The 19,140-nt window shown below is 41.5% G+C and overlaps 1 protein-coding gene across 1 annotated transcript; it reads right to left on the bottom strand.

The window, feature by feature from the left end:
- Nucleotides 1-373: 373 nt before the first annotated feature.
- sall3a (spalt-like transcription factor 3a) lies at nt 374-15,196 on the bottom strand. The gene is made up of 4 exons (XM_046043735.1): nt 14,758-15,196; nt 3,103-6,258; nt 2,435-2,772; nt 374-1,993 (listed from the first exon to the last, which is right to left on the bottom strand). The coding sequence occupies exons 1-4, from the start codon at nt 14,837-14,839 to the stop codon at nt 1,562-1,564; spliced, it is 4,008 nt and encodes a 1,335-aa protein (XP_045899691.1). The 5' UTR covers nt 14,840-15,196; the 3' UTR covers nt 374-1,561.
- Between the last annotated feature and the right edge of the window lie 3,944 nt (nt 15,197-19,140).

The raw sequence follows: 19,140 nt of genomic DNA, 5'->3' as shown, positions 1-19,140 counted from the left end.
CAAAAAATGTTGGTTGCATAAATTAAAATGTTAATGGTTTTAAAATAATTGAAATGAAAATTCTCTCTAATCCCGTACCAAATCAGTTAGGTACTTGGGTGGCACACACTACAAAACAAGATATGTTGCCCAGACCTTTTCTTCTGCTTTAATGTTTTCAGCTCCAAAACACTGAATAATATGAATAAATGGGGAAAAAGGATAATAATAGTTATGGTAATAAAGAGACCTTGTCATTGAGTTGATCATATGTGTCTGGTATTTTAATTTATGGAAATAAAAGGGTGACAGAGGCAGGGAAGACATGATGAAGATAAGGAAACCATTCAAACACACATCTGTTCTCTTTTTTTTATTTAAGAAGGTTTTGATTGAGTGATGAGTTTGCACTCTGACAAGTAGCACAGATGCAACAACAGAGAACCGACTCTGCAAATTGTAGGAGTGGTACGCTGAAAACAATGAAAACAGCATGTGATAGATAGCTCAGTCAAAAGGTTAACGGTAACTCACAGACAAAACGTCGTGTTTTTAAAAAGTGCATTCACAAACATGACAAATACTCTCAACTCATGATGTCTATTTTTATGTGATACAAAATATGCATACCTGTTTTAGATTTGTCTGTATTTCTATACATAGATATTTCTTCAAAAGGATCACTTCTTTTTTCTTTTTACAAAGGTTAAAAGCAGGGTTGTGGTCATAGCAGCTTCGGATATCTCTTGCCTCTTTACTGTGTAACGAGATACACATAGTCTCAACAGATATCCAAATAAAACCTACCAATTTCTCTGTTGTTCAACTAATTGACATATTGTCATTATTGAAAGAGATATTCATCAGTGAAGCCTGCAATTTAGAAAAAAAATGGATCAATAAAATGCTTGGGCCATTAAATATATTTTTGTATACCCGCTTTTTTGTCAATATCATAAATACTAAAGACACAGGACAATATTATAAGACAATGTTGGGAGACTAAATGTAAAGATTAAAATATTTCAAACATTATTTTTTTCAAGTTTTCTAGTTCATGAGAAAAAAAATCAGGCGAGCACAGAAACACTATTCAGTCTCTTCTTCAGTCTATCCGTGGCCCTTTTATATTTAAAAGAGCAATCATAAACAAGTTTGCCAGACAAAGGCCAGACTGTCTTTAAACAAATCTTTGTTCTTTTCTGTTTTAGTCCTGTCCAGTTAGGATGCTTGCCCCTCATAAATTAGGCAGGATCCTGGTTTTCAAAGGAATTCATAAAAGCAGTCAAACATACTGATAAAAACCAATAAGTACCATGCAAATCTTGCAAGACGACATATTCTCAAACAAGAGACAAAGTATTCTTCGTATAGGCGAAATATCAAGTGAGGAGGGAATGGGTGAAAGGCAAAGACCTCTAATCAATACTAAATACTATATTTCCAAAACCAACCAAAAAATATTTAATCTGTACATAATATAGTACGCTTAAGTTCAGACTGGATCAGCAGTTCCTTTCCTTGTTGTTAGACTCTTAGTCTTTGCCAAACGCCTACCTTGGAATAATACAGAAAAGTCCTTTTAATTGATCCCAATCTCCTTGTTCTCCTCCATAAATCTGGAGAAGGGCCGGCTGGCCCCGACATCCAGACCAGCCTTCTCCATACCCGTCATGGGAGGGCTGCTGCCGGTGTGAACACGGTCCATTCCTCCCGGCATGGGTCCCAATGAAGTGATTCCTGCACCGCCAAGACTGACGGGTAGCTGTGTGATGCCTCCGTTTTGGATCACAGAGATCTCATTGTTCTTCATGGCCAGCCCGTTGGTGATGGCGGCTGCGTACTGGTTCCAGAAGCCCGGGTCGACATTCATGGCCCGAGCCGCAAGATCTTTCTGGAACATCTCGCTGAACTTCATGGCATCCCCGCCCAGCAGGGCCATTGGATTTTCCACAGACAGTCGCCGACCTCTTCGGGCTGGAGCGTTGTTCCACATGTGTGTTCCCATGTGAACCTAAAATTAGCATGAAAATAAAAAGAAACATCATGAGTGTGTCATCGTAAGTCAAAAACCCTACATCCAAGGCAAATACTACACACAAACAAACATTTTATGGATGGGAATGGAAGAGGAAAAATGTAGAAACAAAGAAACATACATTTTTGTGATACATAAAAATGTTATATTAGAGCACATTTGGAAACAGCTGATTTAAAATGGACAATAATCACAAAACCATTAAGGCAGCAGCTACATTTCAGCATCTGCTGAGATGTTTAAATCATGCAAAAGGACATCTTACTAGAAACTATATTTCTTAAATTTTGTGGCCCTTTAGTTGTGAATATATGTGTATATATATGAAATTGACTAGCTTCAAATATATGCAGGTGATATAAAACTAAAATGTTTGCTTTATCTGCTTAACTAATGCTGTATTAAACTCGCTCATACCTTCAGATTCCCCTTTGTGGTGAAAGCCCTTCCACAAATAGAGCAGGCGAAAGGTTTTTCCCCAGTATGTGTGCGCTCGTGGATTTGCAGTGCACTGGCTGAAGAAAAGTTCTTCCCACACGAGTGGCAGTTGTGCTGCTTAGGAGTGCGTCTTGGAGGCGGGGGAGCCAACATGGGGTTGATGCTGGGGCTCATGTTAGTCTGTGGTGCTGCAGCAGGAACCTGGATGCCCATAGGATGGTGAGAGTTGTCACTCAGAGACACTGACTTGCCATGTCCATTCATTTCCATTTTGATCATGTTTGATGCAGTGCTGGCCAAATTAGGAGTGCTCAGTCCTGAAAAAAGAAAAGGTAAAATTAATATAAGAATGCTGAAACATTAAAACTTTTGCTACACTTCTCTGCTGAGGTCCCACTGCATTAATTAGGCTGATAAGACTTTACTTTTTCATTTATTAATTCATAAAATGTATGATAAATATTTTTCCACTAAACTAAACTGCTGCTTCTCTGGCTATCAATTATACCATATTTTCCAGTGTATTGAGTAGATATTTTCATTACAAGTACATTACTTTTTATTACGAAGTGCACTTTCACTTTGTATATGTATTTTATTTACTTTAAGTAATGCATGCAGTTTTAGTAGAATTTGCACATACACACCTCGATCTCTATTTAGAAACAGCATGTTGAAGTGGCTCTCCTCCTTGATAAAGTGCCTGCCAGGTTGAGTGGCAGTCAGGTCAAGGGCCCCAGTGCCTTCAGTTGCAGAAAGCGGAGATGGGGTCTCTGATTTTTCCGACTTCACTGTTGCAAAGCCAGCTGTATTATTCTCCTGGCCCTCCTCTGCTGTCATGGCACTGCTGTTATTATTATTGTTGAGTGTAGCTGGGGACTTGGATCGCTGGCTCTCAGAATGGCTGTGAGCTGGGGACAAATGCTGCATAGAGTCAGAGGACTCAGATAAAGCAGGGCTCCCCAAGCTTTGACCTTCAACATCCCCCACTGCAGACAGAGAATCAGTGGCAAAGCAATCAGTCTCTCCTCCAAAGCTGCTGCCGTTCTGCATAAGCTTTTGACCAAATGAACGGGTCATGTTGGCAGTGGAGTCAATCATCTTCATCTGGTTCTCCATTGCAGCAATGCTGGACATGATGGAAGTTGGTGGGGAGCTACCAGGTGAATACGGTTTAGATGGGTCCACTTCTCCCTCTTTGAAGTCAGCTTCATCTTCCATAGCCTGCTCCATTTCATCCAGAAGGTCATCGTCATAATTACTCATCGCATCTAAGCTCTTTTCATCAAAGGAGAGGTCAGTGTCCATCTCCTGCAGGCTTTCAGGGACAGGGGTGTTGGGGATCTGCCCTCCCATATGCATACGGATGTGCTGCTGCAGCACAACGGCATTGGTGAACTTCTTCTGACATATAGGGCAGGAGTGCTGAACCCGAAGTGGGGGTTTGGATCTATGGACACCAAAGTGTGTTTTCAGATTTCCCTTAGTGGTGAATGCCCTCCCACATATCTTGCATTTGAAAGGCCTCTCGCCAGTGTGAATACGGTAGTGCATCTTGAGAGCACTCTGGCAGCTCAGAACACGATGACAGATAACACACTGGTTTGGATCAGTCATCTTCTTGTCAATGTTCTCGACAAGCTGCTGCAACTTTGATGTCTCTGAGGTTTGCATAGAGTCTAGGAGGCCTCCGAAAGGAAACTTGGCCTTAAATTGCTCTGAGAGCATGGGAAGGACAGGATGGGAGACAGGGTTAGAAACAGAGTTGGGGCAAGTAATGTGTTCAGTGACCTGGCCACTGTTGGACGATGTGGTGGAGGTGAGGGTAGTTGAAAGGACCACTTGAGTTACTGTAGTTGTGGTGGTGGTGTTTTCTCCGGGCCTAGTAGAGCAGCTTGGGGGCAAGAGAACACCTTCAGGTTTCAAGAGAGGAGGTGCATCACTCCCTAGGCAGGGTTTGGGGGAGGGTGAAGTAGTGGTCATGCCAGAGTCAATGACAATATTAGGTGACAAAGATGCACACTCGCTCGATGGTGGAGATGGCCTCTGAGGGGACCTGTTGAGCGGAGTGAGGTTTGGAGACTCGCCAAAACCTCCCATCATACTTGGCAGCGTAGGAGGCAGCTGGAGCCCGACTGAGGTGGGGACCGTGGGGAGGACAGGTTTGCTGTCTAGCCATGTGGTTACAGGTTTTTCAGGGGGCAAAGACATTCCATACGGGATGCCTGAGCTTGTGGGCACGTTGTCCAGGTATTCTGGCACAGGGTAAGGGTTCATCTGAATATGTGGGTATTTCTCTTTGTGCCTCTGGAAGTGGACTTTCAGATTTCCCTTGGTGGAAAAACGATTGCCACATATGTTGCATTTGTAGGGCCTCTCTCCAGTGTGGGAACGCAGGTGGATCTGTAGGGCACTGTCACTGCCAAACACCTTGGCACAGAACCGACACTTATGCTTGAAGAAGGGGTCCTCAGAGCTGGGCTTAGTGTCAAAGACAGACACATTTGGGGGCTTCCCCTTGCGGTGCTTCATCAGAGCAGAAAGGGGATCGAGCGCATTGGCTGTGGCTGCTATGCTTGCCAGTGGGTTGGGGAAGATAACGCTGCTGGAAGAGCTGTGAGGTATCAATGGTAGACTGGAGGCAGAGCTCAGGAGGCTGCCGTGGCTGAGTGACGGAGGGGTTGTGGAGTTCCTGGGAAGAGCTGAGCTGCTGCTGATGCCACCTCCTCCTGTTACACTACTACTAGTGCTAATGTTGTTGTTTGTGACTGAGGATGAGCAGGAGGGAAGTAGAGATGACAATCCAGTACCACTGGGCTGGGGGAAAACAGAGTTATTTGAGGATGTGTTGGGGATTGAAGAGTTAGACTGTTGACTGCCACTTTGTGGTGTTAGAGAGAGAGGCCCCTCTATTGCGGAGGTCAGGGGTGAAGGACCTTGACCATTGAGAGTGGCTGGCAACCTGACAGGCAGCTGATGAACAGGGGGCGTGATGAAATTGTGTAGCTGAAGCTGAGTTGCGACAGGGGGGACACAGGAGGATACAGGCCCCTGGTTTCCAGCAACATTGCTGTGATGGTGGTTGAGAGCAGGCTGTGAGGCAGACTGTCTGTTCATCAGAGCCACCTGACTGCGTATTTGTTCTATCAGCTGCAGCTGGTGTATCTGCTGCTGCTGGAGGGCCATCAGCTGGTCCAGGATCATAGGAATAGCCATGGTGGAAACCCCAGTGCCTGCTGCTGCCCTTACGCTCTGTGAAAACTGGGCAACTGCAACCCGGGTACCATGTAGGGTTTCCAAGGTAACATTGGTGCTTGGCATGGTGTAGCTTGTAACAGTGGATGGGACGACATCATTGAGCTGAGGTAGGGAGCTGTCTGGCTCAGGGGATGTCATGTCTGTCTCTTCAGAATCCATATTTTTTTCAGGAGAAAACTCTAGCTCCATCTGCTCGTCCTCCTTTTCTAGGACATTGACCCCATTTAAGGTTGCTGTCTCTGGGATGTCATCCCCCTCACCAGCAGGACTGTGGTTTCCCTCCCTGGGGTCCTCGCTGTCAGCCTGCTCGCTCGAGCAGCTGGGTACAGGGGAGGGCTCTGTAGGGTACTCTTGGGAGGGGTTAGGTGTCTCCTCATTTTCATTCACTATGAGCACTAGGGGGTTTTTGGTGCAGTTCTTTAAATGTTCACAGAAGTCTGACCACTTGAAGAACTCAGCGCAACACTTCTCACATACATGCGTTTCCTCACTACCGCTGCGGCTCTCATTCCCGCTGTCTGCATCATCCAGCACTTCACCACGGGCTAAAGGGAGGGGAGGGGAACAAGGGAGTGCAGGGGTAGGGAAGGAGGGAGGGGGAGCAAGAAAAAAGAAGAATTAATGAATAAATAATCAATAAAGAATCCACACATATTTTGCAGTGCAGTGCTGCACAGATTTAACCTTTGTTTTTTTCTCTCTTTTAACATAACCAAAATCAATATTCTTTTTATTTTTTTTACTCTCAACAAATTGCCCTAGTTCACCAATTCTCAAGACCTAGGTCTGTGCATTCACACCTTCTCCATAGAGCCAGCTAATAATTTTCTTTGTGCAATCCATCAAATTATGAGGGCCTATCAATTGTGGATACTGCCGCTTAATGAAATTCCATAGAACCTATTGATTTCCAATATTTCATACAATTCACAGCTGCCTCATCTGTTGGGTACAAATCAAGACTTTGATGGCCCCATTAGGATTCCCCTCTGCGATCAGGCCCAGTCATTTCCACCAGAATTTCAAATGCCTGGGCCTTTTCATTTAGCATTGCAAAGGTAATACTTTAGCCTTGAATCTAACCAAGGGATCTACCCTGGAATACTCTTTTGTTATGTAGGAAAATTGTGCTGCAAAGTGCAGAGATTTGTTGAATCTGTTGCCTATATACCTTTCCTGCATTATTCACTGTTAAACTGGATAATTAAAAATGTGTACAACCAAATCTATAATTTTTAATTGTACCCAATTTGAAATGTTTTTTTAATGTTTTGAAACACAAAACATTCTCTTTCATGTAAGAAATTCCCAGTGCTACGTTCTCTCTCTCCCTCTCCCATGCTCTCTGAAATAAGACTCAACAAATTACATGCTAGTGCCATGGCAGCAAAGTCTCTGATTAGTTACACATGTTTAATCACAGTTGTAGGAAGCCACTTCCTCTTCCACATGCAACCATCAAGAGTCAAACAAGCCAGCACAAGCTCTGACCATGGACCTAATTCACACCTGATCAAAACCATGTAAAAATGGCTTCCCTTCTATGTTTATTTTTTGTGTTCAAGCGTAGTTATACTCTATGTGTGTGTATGTGTTATCCGTGGTCGTATACATATTTTCCTTTCATTACGAGTGGGAAGTGTACTCAATCAGCGCCATAGCATCCGTCTCCTGTTCAGTTTACACTCAAAGAAAAAGCATATATCTGGTAATATAACTATTTATCTACAAATTAAACAAGATTATATACACTTTACACTATAATAACTTTTAATAGTATTATTGTATTTTGGCATTATTGTAAATAAAAGTGATTTATTACATGAAAAGATGGACACTAAAAAAGCTGTCGATAGTTCTTAGGTGAGTTATTAATTATTTTAAAAGGGGCTCATAGCTACTAAAAGAGCTAATAAAATGGGTTTATAATTATTTATGTAGTATGTATGTGACTGTATATCTAAACACACACCAAAAAACATTGCTGAATTAAGTAAGTGATTACATTTATGTAAATTGCTTCCACTAATCATGGAGTGCAACTTGCCCAGTAGACTGAACAAGCCTGAGCTATGAATATAAAGAAGATATAAAAATGTCGACAGCGACATTACCCCTAAAAACTATACTGCACATGTTTACTCAACATTAAAGGTCTTACAATGCTTTGTAAGTGAGTAACCATGAGAGTCATACAGTGCTTATGTTCATTTCAAAGTGTAAATGGAGTGAGCCATGGTGAAGCAGACATGAAGCATTTGTGCCAATTACAGTGACTCATTAGTAAAAAAAATTCATCACTCCTCCTATAATTTCTGGCCAATGGGGGCATGAACTACCAAGGTCTGGTGTCTGTAACTTAATTAATTATCAACAGAAAAGCTTTGGACAGGCTCCGCGTTGTCATTTCTCACTGAGGGCAGGGCTGACAAAACAAGATATTAGTTTACTTGATCACGTATGTTGTCATGTTAAATTAGAAAAGAAACTGATTGAACAACTAAAGGAAAATAAAATGTAAAAATCTGCACATTTTCATTTTTGGTTTTGTAATATGTCTACTTTGTAATATCAATGTCACCTCCCTCTTTAATTTCCCAGTCACAAGTCAGCAATCTCAGTATAGAAATTCCATTAAAACATAAATGGTGATTTTGTTAATTTCTATTACATACCATCACTAAAAGGTTCAAATTCTAAACACAAATCTTCAAGTGAAAAGGAGCAAGTGACTGGAAACGTCAGTTACACGTGACAGCAGGCTAAAAATCTTTTTAGCCCAGCAGCGGACAGCAGAACTCATTTCCATAATTGAGGGTTGAAAGGTCAACACAAATGAGTCGGCATTGTGTTGAGCTGATTAGTTATTAGAATGGTATTACTGTCAATCTCTTTTATTCATTCATACAATTACAAGTGGGTGCCTTTGTATGCATCTGACCTCACACACACTGACACGTTTTTTTCACACACATATGCAGACAGACAAAGAATACACACAAATTACATGCATTTATGTAGAGATAAACAACTAAAAATGTCACATGTGTATACATACACATGCTTTTGCTGTCACTCGAGAATACCTAAATAGAGTGCGTATAAGTGTGCTTTCACAGGCCTAGCTGGTAAAATTTACCCTGTGAAGAGCTATATGTTTCTGACCTAAAAATAGAGAATTGTAAAGTGATTTTTCCTCCTTTAAATAAAAATGTAAATGTTTTCTATAAAAATCTCCTGCTTTTCGGTTTTGTTGCAAACATTCATTGCAAGCATGATCAATGGAATATTGCGAAGATTTTTTCATAATTCAATTCTATGGCCTTAGTAGCTCAAAACACGGAACCATTCAAAAATGTGCACACTGGCACTTTAAAAAGGATTTAAGGAACCCTTAAATAATTCAGATGTGGGATTCCGCTGTGTTTCTGACCGTCTGAACATTGCTACAATTACTCAGTATTTTACGAAACAGGCCACACTGGTGTGCCACTTGATTATTTTTATGCCTTGCATGATCTCAAAGTAATGCGATTTGCATTCACAATCACCCTGAAACAGTGGGGTGCCATCATGTTGTGCAGCTGTGTGAAGGCGACATTTTGTGATTGTTATATGTTTGCAAGACATTGAAAATGTGTGTGTGTGTGTGTGTGTGTGTGTGTGTGCGTGTGTATGTAGGGGGCTATTGATTTTCCTATAGCATGAGAAAGGAAAGGATGAAAAAAAACGACCGTGTTTCATTCCTTTAAGAGTCTTCATTTACTCAGATGCAAATATTAAACTGAACGCAGTCAATAGCGGGATTGTAGACATTGAATCTGTGTGTCCGCTATCTTGCTCAGCAATCTTTGACATGCTAACTGAAACCGCTAATCTGACATATTATATCAGATGAGGTATTCATGCTTTCCACTGATTCTGTGAAAGCCACAGAGCCGAACATTGAGCAATTCTTCCATTCTTAACAATTTCCAGATTCAGTTAATGAATACAAACACAGATAATGACACTGGTAATTTATTCTATGTTAAGGTAAAGTCATTTGTATCTCATTTGAGAAGGGGTCAAGTGCTTCGCATCCTACATTTAAACCTACAGTTTCAGTTTAAACCCTCTTTGTCAAATTGTGATAAATTCTGTTTACATTATTACAGAGAGTAAGAACACTGATCTCCAAAAAGTGCTTGAATCCTTACTAGAACCGACCCTCCTTCTGCCCCTTGAAAATGCATTTTTCTCAAACATCTGAGGATAGCTGAAGAACTTTGAAACAAGATGCATCACCATGATTGAAAAATAGGCCTGCTGGGCTCAACACTGTTGGACAATGTTCTTGTGCCAATTAATTTGAATCCATTGTATTCTTTGATCCCACATCTACCACTCTATCCTCTATGAAATTAATTATTAAAGTAATGGATTTTAAAATGATTCTATATTTAAGTTGATTTGACTGATAGCTATTTTGACTGATGTGTTGTGTGTATGTTGCTGCAATGTAATTTGGTAATTTATCCTTAAGCACAGACAAAGAAAAATCAGATTTTACTTTGATTATGCACGTTACCTAAGTGTTAGTTCCCATTTAAAAAAAAATACTGAATCTGTTTGTCACATTGTTAAATATATTGCATTAATTCAACTAATTTTAACTATCTAAGCAATAGATCCTTCAAAAAATGATATATTTCTCCTGTTGCACAGTTTCTGGACAGTAATGTCTCTGTGGTCATAAACATGTAAAGCATCTCTTCCAATGATCCCATTCATCCTCAGACCTGCAGAGGCTCCAGAGTCCTCAGCACAGCTGTGTGTGTGTGTGTGTGTCATCGGCCTGGTCAGCCCTACTGCAGAGTGGTACAGTCATATCTGCACTAACAGAGAGGCCTTTGTCATTGCCTGCAGATGTGGAGCAGCCAAAACATTAACGATTTGTTTGTGTAAGCATTTGCAATACAGTATTCAGTGACGGCACACTGTCCAGATGACTCTGTCACCCGTCAAGATGCCTCTCTGTCTCTGGGTGTGGATTTACAAAAGAGCTTGAGATGAGGTGGAGGCTTTAGGATCTAATAGACACTCGTCCTCGACAGATTGAATAGATTATGTCTATTTACATGAAGATCTTTGCTTGAGAAATTAGGTGGCTTGATTTAAATTTTCAAATAAGTAAACTATTTCACTTTGTACTCATAAAAAGCAAAGCACCAGCATTAACAAACTAAAACATCTCAGCTGTCAAAATGTTTGTCCATGACTCTACTTTATGAACAAATCAATACTACAATCACCTAAACAAACAAATACAAAATCATGTAAAGAAAAACCACTAAAAATGTACCTTTTCAGTTGAAGTCTTGTCAGCTTTCTCTTAAATCCCACAAAATCTGCTGTTTAGTCTGATGTTAAATAGTCCTACTCTCTCCTGTCAAGTCCTTCCTCTCAATCAGGATCTTACTTGCTCGTGTGTGTTTTCAGTGCTGAGTAGTAATTAAGACACAGCCATATTTGAGTGCTTTCTTGAAGACATCTTTGGCACAACTATGTGGGTGGTCCCGAGGCCTGCACCCAATGGTGAGAGGGGATTAAAACAAAAGCCAAACAAAGCTCCACTGCAGGAACCGTGTTGTCACTGTCAGCAGGGATTTCCTCACAATGTTATATTTTTTTGCACCTCAAAATTTGCGTACATTCCTGCCTCAAACATGGTGAAAGGAAAATGTTCTACTTAAAAATGCTGACTGTGTTTGAGAACTCAATACTGATTTTGACTTTGAATAAATGTGAATTTTTATGTGAATAAAGATTAAAAAATGAAATCGTATTTGTAGTTGTCCACCTGTTCAGTAAAAGCATGGCCAACATGTCTTTTCTGAGATGTCTCCTAAGATGTGGAATATATCCTTTTTGCAACCAATGACACTGGGAACATTTAGTCTTTCTGGTTGAAATTGATCCTGCACCTCTCCGTCCATAGCTGGGGAAATTTACCTCTAAACAGAAGTCTGCACAAGTCTGTTCACATGCAATACGTACGCCACCGCCTCCCACACATTTCCACATGCACACCTTCAAAGACACTGGATGCAGAGGAAGTGGTGGCGAGATGAATAGCCTGTCTCTGTTCACACTTTCTAGGACACGAGTAAGCTGTGCTGCCAAGGTCAACGGCACACATGTTCTAATTGTACAAGGGGCTTGACATCTAGCGGCAGGACCTGGCTGGCCGGGGCTAGACAAAGGTTAAGTCAGCAAGCTTTATAAAGGCACTCCTTAGCAGCCCCCCCCCGATCCGAACACACAAACACACAACCCCCCCATGTCGCCGGTGGGCAAGTGTCCACAAGGCCTGAGGGGTAGATGATATGCTAGACAAGGACTAGTTGGCACTTGATTTTATTTTTCATCTTTTCAGGGATGCATTACATTAAAAAAGGTCCTCTATGTGCTGCAGTGGACAGCAGACTAAGAGAAATCCACACAAAAAAGCTCAGATCAAATTGAAGATGTGGGAAAAAATGAACACAAGATGAAGTTTATACCCAGCCACCCTAACCTCGTGGTTATTTTCTTGTTTGATGGCTGTTGTCATTAAAGGCACTACAGAGTGTGTGTCCTTGAGCACAATTTGAACGCCACTCGAATGCTTGACTTTCTCTTTACCACTAGCCCAACGTATATGGATTTTAACTCTAAATCACACAGCGACTGACAACTGGAACTTTTGAATTCCTTCGACATTATATGCAATGATTTGTCAAGGCCAGCGATCAATAATGTCGTCACGAGCTGCACCACGGCAAGAGGCAGCGGAGAATCTGATCATGCTGCAATGATACACTGACAGTCTGACATTTGTAGCTTGCCTGTAAGGTAGCTTTGGATGAGACATGGCATTATTAGGTTTATTTAAGTGTGTAAGGGCTCATTGTGCTCTGCCAAGGGCTTGGGATTGTTTCACTGCAACGTCTGTCCTGAAAACAAGCGAGCCAGTATAGTGCTCCAACGAGAACAGGCAAGAACATTCCACGGCCACTTCCAGTCGTAAGCACAATGGCGTAGATACTATAGGTTACCCATAGCTGTGTGTGTGTGTGTGTGTATTTTTATTTTAAAGCTAAACATCCATGTAGGAAGGTGTGTGTTAAAATAGAGAAGATAATTTTTTTTCTAATTCTAAACTTATTTCCTCTCATGGTGGATACGTCATTTAGACCGCTTTCTGTTTCCCAAATTGACAAAAGGACAATTTTTAAAATGCAATTCTACCTGCATGTAAATCATCCACATTTTACAATGGAAAAAGTAAGTTCACATTTCATTCCATGATCCTACAGGAGAGCAACCTGCTGGACGTATCTCTGATTAAAATCTGGGGAGGGTCATATAAACATTAAAACAGAAACAATGTTTGTGCTAAAATGTAAATTGCCCTGAAATTACAAAAATCCACAGAATAAACCGGAAAAAAAGAGCAAAGGGTCATCAGAGCGATGCCCCCCTCACACCAACATTTCCCCATGCAAAGAGAGCTGCTCCCCAGAGATTACATCACGCATTTCCATTGTAATTGTAAAGAAGCCCTGCAAAATGTGTGTGTGACTCTCTCTCTCTGTGCGTGTGTGTGTGTGTGTGTGTGTGTGTTGGCCAACATTAGCCTAGAGAGTGAGGTATAAATAATAGCTGTGATTTGATCACCCAGCTTTATGGATACCCTCTAAAAATGCATCTTTTAAGGTAAATAGGCTGCCAAGAAAAAGGGTTGATGGTTAAAAACTGCATTGTTATTGGTAAAGGGTGATTGTTCAACTTATTGAAAATGGCTACAAAAATTTATCCCATCCCTCATAGATACAATATGATTTTCTTCTACATTAATTGGAACTTTTCTTTATAAAATACAGCAATTAAAAATGCTACAAATTAAAAGATTTTGGAATTTAAAAACAAGCATGTGCAACTTGATTTTGCCCTGTAAATTGAGAAGAATGATTCTCCCACAGTTGTGGTGTTCCCATAATTCTCACAGCATTATGCCTTGTTTAAGATGTGACTTTAGCTCTACAATTATCGTATAACAGAATAAAAACATGAATGAACCCCTTTTTCACACATGGCAAGGAATAGCTCTGTCAACCGATCTTGTCGACACCGTGAGCAAAAGGGAACAAATCAAGTGTGCTAAATTTATGTGAGGGGGTAAACAAAAAAATTTCCATAACAAAACAAGGCTTCGACCTGCAACAGAATCCGCATTTTGCTCCTCGGTGAGCCAGACAGGCGCAGAGGGACAAAAGACACTTATGCAAAATAAAAATAGCAAATTAAGTGGTTTAAAAATATCCATAACAAAAATATACACAGGTTCCACGATTTCCTTATAAATAATTAAGAAATGTAAAGCCCTAGGAAAGAATGTCAAATATTGTTCAACTTCTCAAATTGTGTGTGTACGCACGCGCATGCACTTACAAAGTCAACTGTATAAGATTTCAAAGACGCATTTAAGAAAAGTTTATTTGACATACAGTAGGCCTACATTTTTAAATGAACTCTATTTTGAAACAGATCTTTCGAAAAGGCCTCCAGCACACAATATAAACGCCGTGTGTGTGTAAACTGTTGTAACTGAACAGAAGCCATAGTCACATTCACCTTAAAAGTCGTCTGCCAGCCAACAGCCGAAAACGTGATGCAGCCTGCAGGTCAAACTGATGTTTATGAAAACAAACACACAACTTCTTTAACAAAAATCGTAGCCACTTCCATGTCTATTGTGGAGAGACGTTTGACTTAAGAACTGCATCTTAATGGATTTATTACAAATGATATATCCTATAGCTATTTACGAAATGATTCATATCGAAAGCCCAACAATAATCCAATAAATCCGACGATGGGTAAAACTTAATAAAAATAGTTAAAAAGCTCCTAAACAGAGTGAAGTGCAGAAACAACTATAGTGTAGAGCAGAGCTGTGAAGGGGAAGTTGTCTGAAAGAAGACCTGGATAAGGGACCTCAGCGGATCAAATCCACTCACCGTGTTCGGAAACCACCCCGGCTAGTGCGGGATCCTCGTCCGACTTGAGGTGCTGTGGCTTGGCTTGCTTGCGTCGGGACATGCTGCTGGCGTCAGTGCTGGCGATGCTTCTGCTTTTGCGCTCCGAGATGTCTCTGCGATTTGCAGATACATCAGCGAAGAGCGAATGAATCAACACACAAAAAGTTCACAAATAGTCTGGTAGCAGAGAGGGGAGGAAAAAAAATCTGAAATTAGCCGGTGTTGCTGCTGCGCTGCTGTTGCTGTACGTTGGATTGCGCATGTCGGTATAATAATTATGATAGTGAATAATGCCTTGCGATTAATGGCACCGTGTGAAGGTGGGGAGGATTGGCTGGAGTCCAGCGGACGCGCATTGGATATGGTAATGAGGGACGGACTAAGCAATTAGCCGCTCCACTCTCACACTTTATCCGTCTCTTTTCTCTTTACTATCCAACCTCCCCCAACAACACAACACACCAAATCTCTTGTTATGCCCAGCTCACGGGGGGGGTCTTCAACAGGGAACGTCAGGCTCTTTTTTCCCACCTCCTTTAGCGAAGCGCACTGGCTCACAAGTGCTGAGGATTCACCGCCGCGTTTCTTCTCGAAGTATCTCTCATCTTCATCACTCTCACCTTTATCATCCCACTTTTACCTCAGAACTTAAGAGAGCGTCTTCTCACAAAGTCTATCTGGAGAGCTTGGCTCAGCTCTCGCACTTTCTCTCTCTCGGTAACTTTTTGTGTGAGTGTGCAGAGGCTGAACACCGGACTATAACCTAATGTTTACATTATTTCAGGGCTCTAAAGTTTTCTCTTGGTGGACATCTTTCCGGTAAAGTAGCTGCCGTTTGACGTGGACGGGGCGAGTAAAGTTCCCGGCAATATCAATAGATTGTTACCAGACTGGGTTTTTTTTCTGACGCGCGTCTTCCGAGAAAGCAGTGCCACGAGAGTCCTCCTTTCCGTCACAACAACAATGTCAATGTGATCAAAAACTCATTTGTCCCGCAAAAAGACGAATATTTCTGATCGCGATGAAGTTCCCTCTTGCCGTGTTTTAGCTCCCGGTTGCGCCTTCGCCTTGGTGCGCTCTCCAAAAGTGGATTTTCTGGATATTTGGTGGCCAAACACTCAAACACCGCTTATTTTCCAAATTAAAGCATCAGCCAGTGTGTTCCCGACGGTCGGCTTGCGGGCTCATATCTAAGCCAACTTTGAAGTTATCTTCTGGCAGCTATAGCGCTGTCGGTCTCTTGGTGTTGGGCATGGCTCCGTGTGTGTGGGGGACTGCGCTGTGTGTGAGAGTTAACCCCCAAGCAGAGGTTCAGCCCATTGCTTTCAGCCACCACTAGGATGTACCACCACGTTACTGTTCAATGGATCGTCCTCAGACTCCAGCGTGAACACCCAGATTTGACCTCCCATCATATAATATTTCAAAGCTCTTACCAGCCGCCGTCTGTAAGGGACACAATGTCATTAATCTCGCAGAGTATTATTTTTTTAAGAGAGTGGAGATTTGGTGATTCCACGGTAGGCTTTCCATCACAACTTCCTGCCTTTATGTTAACAGTGTTTCTGGTTTATGAAGACTTTACGCCACATGTAGTTTGTCCTTTGCTGACAGTAGTCAGATCCTTGTGATTGCCTTTTTAAAACATCATGCAAACATAATATAAATGAAATACTTTGTAAGGTTATTTCTCCCTCTATTTTCTTACACATGCTTAGGATTTTTGGTTTAAAAGGACGAGAAACGACGTTGTGCACTGATGCCAGGTCACTGTAGTGGTGAATAAACACACGCTCATTTCTATTTGCATTAAAACCTCTGGATGCATGGGGTCACACTGATGGGCAAAGAATTGAAAAGATCAAGATGTGCGGGGCCGAATGGCATGTAATATGAACAACACGAAGTTATTCTATTCAGTGATTTTTTTTCATATTACAAAATTCATAAATTTCCATTAGATAGGTCTCCTTAAATTACCCAATTGTGTGCTTTAATATTATACGTTATTAAAAATAATTCTGAAAGTATTACGCAATCGTTATTGTGTTTTTTAAGTTGTTTCTTCGCGTAAAATATGTGAATTCCTAAATAAATTACTGTAACGATGGACCCTGAGCTTTTTTTTTCAGTTGGTGGGGGGTGAGGGGCTCAGTTAGAGCTTTCCCCTCCCTCTCCCTCTCCCTCGTGCGTGTTTGACTTGTCTATCCCCCTGTGTCCACCTCATATGAGAGACAAATCTGTCGACAACAAGGTCAAGCGAACAAACTTTCTTCTTCTTCTTCTTCTTCTTCTTCCTCTTGCTCTCCTTCTCCTTCCATCATCCCCTTAGAAGTTATGTCCAAAAGGCTGTTATTATCTAGTATTAATAGATGCAGCCCCAGGAAGACAAAATCAGCTATTGATAATTGCAAGGAGTGTACGGCAGCTACTGTATCGATCGGCGTGTCCTCCACTCCCCTGGTACTGAGAGATAAGGAGACACACTCTTTAGAGCAATATAATTTCTTTTGACCTATCTGCTTGCTACAGACTTATGATGAATAGCCAGAGTGGCTGAAGTCCTTTATCACCAAAGTTACCCCCTTGATATAATATTGATTCTTTATAACTAGCTCGCCACACAAAAATCAAACTGTCCACTTGGCCATCATCATCATCAATATCATCACAAAGGCGGAGGAATGAAGATCCCTGCGCCTGTAAAGGCGAGCCTTTACAATCTCCTCAGGAGGCCTAATCTTTTATTTTGCTGATGATGAAAGGAGAAGGGGAAACGAGGCAAGGTGCCATTTAAGACGAGGTGCCATTTAATCCGGTATAGACACACACACAGAGCGAGAGAGAGGGATGAAGAGAGAGAGAGAGAGAGAGAAGGAAGGTGGAAGATCCAGTGTGATTTCCAAACAGCTTGTGCTTTAGGGGAAAAAAAAACTTTATTTGGTGTGAATTTTTGGATTGACAGAAAGATTAGGATGCACATAACCTGCAATTCTGCCTACCAAACCCATTATTTTCTGTAACTGATATGACAGTGGATTGAAAGAAAAAAAGATACCCCCCCATGGAACTATTAAACTGACTGAGCATTTGGAAAAGATAGATGCCATGTAACACCAGCTAGCTATTTAATTGACTGCAGTGGAAAAGTAAAAATACACGTTTGTTTTATGACACAGCTGGTACCGGATGCGCCTCAGAGGTATCTTTAAACCCTAAAGGACGGGCTGTTTTGCTGGAGCCCCATAGCGGCTTTAACAACGGGGCCACTCTGCCTATTCACCGAGAGAGGGGAGAGCGCTGCTGGTGGGGGGAGGGATCGAGGGAGGGTGGGAGAGGAGAAACGTGTAATCACCCAAACAACCATTTTTACCCATTTCACCCCCTCTGGATCTGTGTCGCAAGGTAAGAAAAAGGCTACTTGGCTTCTATACTGGCCCTCTCTGCATCACAAACTGCATCGGCTGACTTCTGTAAGAACTCCTCTCTCTTCCTCTCACACTCTGCAGTCGGCCGTCTGTCTTTCACTGCGGTTACCGTGAAGGGAGGCCGGACCGGGAGGGAGACACCAAGAGGTAAATGGCGCTCACAGTTTGAATTTATGATTTTTTGTACGTCATTGTAAAATAGGAAGAGTGTGACCGCGTTAAAGGTATCCATTAGATATATTTAAATAGGGAGGATCTGAGAACATGGTATATTATGAGCCTATAAATTGTTTAGATTGTAAAGCATGTGATTTGACCGCCAAAGTTGCGCAGTCTGAAAAACTGCGTCCCTTACGTCAGTGTCCAATCAGACGTCTTTGCGCCGCCGCAACTGTTGCCAAGACGCATTTACACACACCACAGGCTACTGTAGCAGCATATGGCAGCCTATGGCATACTGCTGAGGCTTCGATCTGCACCAATCAGAGAGGAGATGTAACTTTTTCTTGCTATTGGATGATCGTAATAACAGCGAGGACAAGACGCTGCATATTCCTAAAATATACATACTCAAGATTATAACTCATTACTGGGTTATATATACACCGAATTACTTACTGGCATTATTTTATCTCTTGTGACTTTATAATGTGTAGCTACATACTGTGTCTGTGCTTATCAATAATTGTATGTAGTAATGTTGATATTTTCTATAATTTCACTGCAAAATTCATTTAACTCTTCAGGTGAGATTAATAGTTAGAATTTGTTGTTTTTAGCGACATTATTATGAATTTTTTATCTTAAGCATCACCTTAATAGTTATCCACTATTCCTATAGAGACTTACATTGTGTCAGCAGTACTTGTTAGTGAGTTTGAAATGAACCCATATATTTTGTTCTGACCTAATAGTATATCATTGTGATATTGTT

The sequence above is a fragment of the Micropterus dolomieu genome, linkage group LG03, assembly GCF_021292245.1.
Source record: "Micropterus dolomieu isolate WLL.071019.BEF.003 ecotype Adirondacks linkage group LG03, ASM2129224v1, whole genome shotgun sequence".
Lineage (NCBI taxonomy): Eukaryota > Metazoa > Chordata > Actinopteri > Centrarchiformes > Centrarchidae > Micropterus > Micropterus dolomieu.
This window is presented reverse-complemented; position numbering and strand designations above follow the sequence as displayed.

Coding starts and splice junctions, on each gene's coding strand:
- sall3a (XM_046043735.1), bottom strand. CDS start 14,839: ATGTCCCGACGCAAGCAAGCCAAGCCACAGCACCTCAAGTCGGACGAG. Junction 6,259..14,757: donor CGGGGTGGTTTCCGAACACG/GTGAGTGGATTT, acceptor CCCTCCCTTTAG/CCCGTGGTGAAGTGCTGGAT. Junction 2,773..3,102: donor GTTTCTAAATAGAGATCGAG/GTGTGTATGTGC, acceptor TTCTTTTTTCAG/GACTGAGCACTCCTAATTTG.